This window comes from Amphimedon queenslandica, unplaced genomic scaffold, assembly GCF_000090795.2.
Source record: "Amphimedon queenslandica unplaced genomic scaffold, v1.1 AMPQUscaffold_12202, whole genome shotgun sequence".
Classification (NCBI taxonomy): domain Eukaryota; kingdom Metazoa; phylum Porifera; class Demospongiae; order Haplosclerida; family Niphatidae; genus Amphimedon; species Amphimedon queenslandica.
In genome coordinates, this window is record NW_003547559.1 from 2,047 (window position 1) to 5,352 (window position 3,306).

Here is a 3,306-nt window from a genome sequence, read left to right on the forward strand (position 1 = left end):
ACTCATGACTACTCTTAGCATTATACAGACACACCTTCTTACCCAATGTTACCATACCATCAAATGGTAATTCTATACAATAACAGATTATTAATATTTAAACAATAGACTACACTGACCTGCTTTAGTCCAGTAGTCACATTGAATACTCTTAGTATCAGTTGAAATATCTTTCATTGACTGCAACTCTTCCTTTAGTTGTAATTTTTCCTTTGTCAGTTTAGCAATTACAATATTGAGTTTCTCATTCTCTTCTACATAAAAGAAAGTATTATCATACAGTAATACTATGATAGTTTTACCATTAGTTAAAGTTTTCTCCTCTGTCAGTGTGGCTATATAAGTTTCACTATCAACAACTTTAGCTTTAAGTTTCTCATTCTCTTCTAATGAAAAGTATACACTATATGGAGCAATACTGATAGTATTACCAGTTGAATTCTCATTCTTTTCCTCTAATTGTGATTTCTCTTCAGTCAGCATCGTTATATTAGCTTTAAGTTTCTCAATCTCTTCTACATAAAATTCAATGTATTATCTCATCATTAGATATACAGTAATGTACTGATGGTATAACCTCACCAGTAATATTCTTCCATTCATGTCTGGAACTGTTTGAAGTCACCTCATCTTTATTAATAACCCAGTGATTATCAGTAAGTGCTTGTTGCTGGTACCTACGAACTGCCTCTTGAGACTGACGTACATGTAGCTCCCTATCCTTCTCAAGTATCACAATATCCTTTTGCTGTAATGTCTCTTGTAGCTCCCTATCCTTCTCCTGCAGTATCACCTGATGCTCCCTATCCTTCTCTGGTAGCTGATGACAATATCTTCTTATTTCTTGCTCTTTCTCTGCTTCTTCTCTTTCCTTCTGTTCCAATTTTCGATGAGCAACTTGTGCTTCTCTCTCCTTCTCTTCAAGATTAATAAGAGCTTGTACGGTTTGCTCAATATCGGCTGTATCTCCTTTTCTTGGTTTCTGGTACTCCTCCAACCATATTCTTCTTACTGTCTGTAGTTGCTGCTGATACTTCTTGTATTCTTCATTATTCATACCATTGGTATCTAATGTATCACCTACTGTCCATTCTCCTTTACTGTTAGTAACTAAAATACAATATTAATAATAATTTTAATTAGAGGGTGTGGATCTAATGCAACATTAAATACGTGAAAGGAAACGAGACACCTATGGTGCTTGGACTCGCCGCAGTTGCTTTTGAATTCATGCACTATAAAAAAACAATGAATCATGGGTTTCATTGGACTCGCCACGCTTGCATAGGCGGGTACTAAGCAGTTGGGTTGTCATTCTGTCATTCTGTCCACACAGTTTAATTGATTTGTAAAAAAATTATATTTTTGTCTGAGCAGTCTAGAGCTCCATTTCTTCTTCTAGCAACAGATAAAGTTGCTTTCTTTCATCTAGTTATGCTCTAGTAGCATCCTGTGGCACCAAAAGTTGTGAACTGCTAAACCAGGGGACCTCTCTCCAGGTGAGAGCTCGTGTTTCACTCTACAGGGCCGAGATTTGCTTCAGAGGTAGAAAATCCCATCTAACGAAAAACAAAAAAGAACGATTTTGTCCTAACTTTGTTGTTTGTGAGTTACAGTTGCTCAAAGTTTGTGATTTAGCCTCTTTGAGAATTTTTTAGGCGGCACTGGGGAAAGCAGGAGCAACCAAACTCTCTCAGTCTCTTTTAAATATCTAGAAAAATTTTCTGTGCCAACTCTTTCTTGGAATAAAGCTTCAGATGCTAAAATAAATTTCAGCTTTTCTTCTTTCTCCTACCCATGTGCCATGATTTAGCTAGTTAGTTGTTGACCACACCCATAGCTTATTTTAATTATCATTATAACTATGCAGTCAATAATAATATTTTTCAAATTGCTTAAACTGATATCACAGTACAAGTAATACATATCACTCAGGTGAATTCCAGCAGGCGAGTCCATTGCACCATAGTGCTTCATTTCTATTATGCAGCATGATAGAGATAATGACCATGATTCCGCATTGCTTTGGATTAATAGTGTATGTTTTGCACTGACTCAAGTCAAAAGAGCTTTAAAAACTAACACCTGCGTATATACTATGATGGCACAGATATTGTTGTCTTGATAGATTTTATTTGCCTAAAGGCCTTTTCACACTAGCAAAAGTAATGCGCATTGATGTGCATTGATTGTGTTCATACTAGAGTGGTTTTGAATTAATGCGCATTGATGTGCATCACTCTCACTTCACCTCCAGAGGTGGATTGATGGGAAGTGATGTGCTTCGATCAATGGATCAATGTAAACCAATGGCAACAAGAACATAATTCAGCTGCTAGTGTGAACAAGATCAATGAGCATTACTTAGCTGTATCAACAAAGCGCATCAAAGCGCTTTGAAAACTATGTCATACACAAGGGTGTCGCTGCCTAAGGGGGAGGTAGGGCAGTTGCCCCACCAGTATTTTGAAGATCAGTAGCCATTTTTATTAAAATTAGTTATTAAATTATTAATTTAAGACAAGAAAGACTCAATTCTGCTTACTTCTTTACACTTACATCAACAACTAACTAATAATGTAGAATACAGTCGGTAGTTGAGCAATTTTATTGCTGCAATTTGCTGGAAATGAACGCCGTATGAATTTTGGGCGTCAATAATCAATCAATTAACCAAATTAACCACACCCACTATGAAATTAATTAGAAACGGCAAATTTTTTTGCGCGCTTCGCGCAAGAAAAACACTCCTCCCCACCAATCTTTTAAGGCCAGTGACGCCCTGATGCATGAGACAGCAAACAAAAAATTATGCATTAAGAAATCCAAGCAGCTATGCAAGCATGTAAAATTGCCAATTACCTTAAACGAGAAGGTGCGGTATAAAAGGCGGTGCCCTGGGCATATTGGCTCCCTTTTTTTCAAGTGTAAAAATGTCTGCTCTAGATGATGTTGCTTCTTCAAGGGAAAACGCAGGCAGAGAGGGATTTTGGTACCAAATTGAGTTACATTTTACTCTCAAAGAAGATAAGGACCAGTTCAAGTTAGGCTTGATTAAGGGGTCTTTAGGCACTAAAAGAAGGCACTGGAAATGTTGAGGATATTATTTAACCACTTTTGACAGATTAGATCTACATGTTATTACTGTATGTACATGTGTATTATTTATTGTGTATTCATTGTTTGTAAACAGGAACTTTCTAGATTATTCTCTTAGTCTCTTGATCTTGTGTCTGTATCCTTCTTCTAGAACATTCTGGACATCTTGCTAGTATATACATAAAAAATTTAAAAAAACAAGATGAA

General features: G+C 36.3%; 1 protein-coding gene across 1 annotated transcript in view; it reads right to left on the minus strand.

Moving 5' to 3' along the window:
- LOC109588266 (trichohyalin-like) overlaps window positions 1–1,107 on the minus strand; it is a 1,236-nt gene extending 129 nt beyond the window's left edge. Inside the window, exons 1-5 of the mRNA XM_020004439.1 lie at window positions 583–1,107; window positions 432–515; window positions 303–386; window positions 120–254; window positions 3–72 (exon numbers count right to left, since the gene is read on the minus strand). Of these exons, the coding sequence (XP_019859998.1) occupies window positions 3–72; window positions 120–254; window positions 303–386; window positions 432–515; window positions 583–1,057 (848 nt within the window). The 5' untranslated portion in view covers window positions 1,058–1,107. The remainder of the gene's footprint in view (window positions 1–2; window positions 73–119; window positions 255–302; window positions 387–431; window positions 516–582) is intronic.
- Between the last annotated feature and the right edge of the window lie 2,199 nt (window positions 1,108–3,306).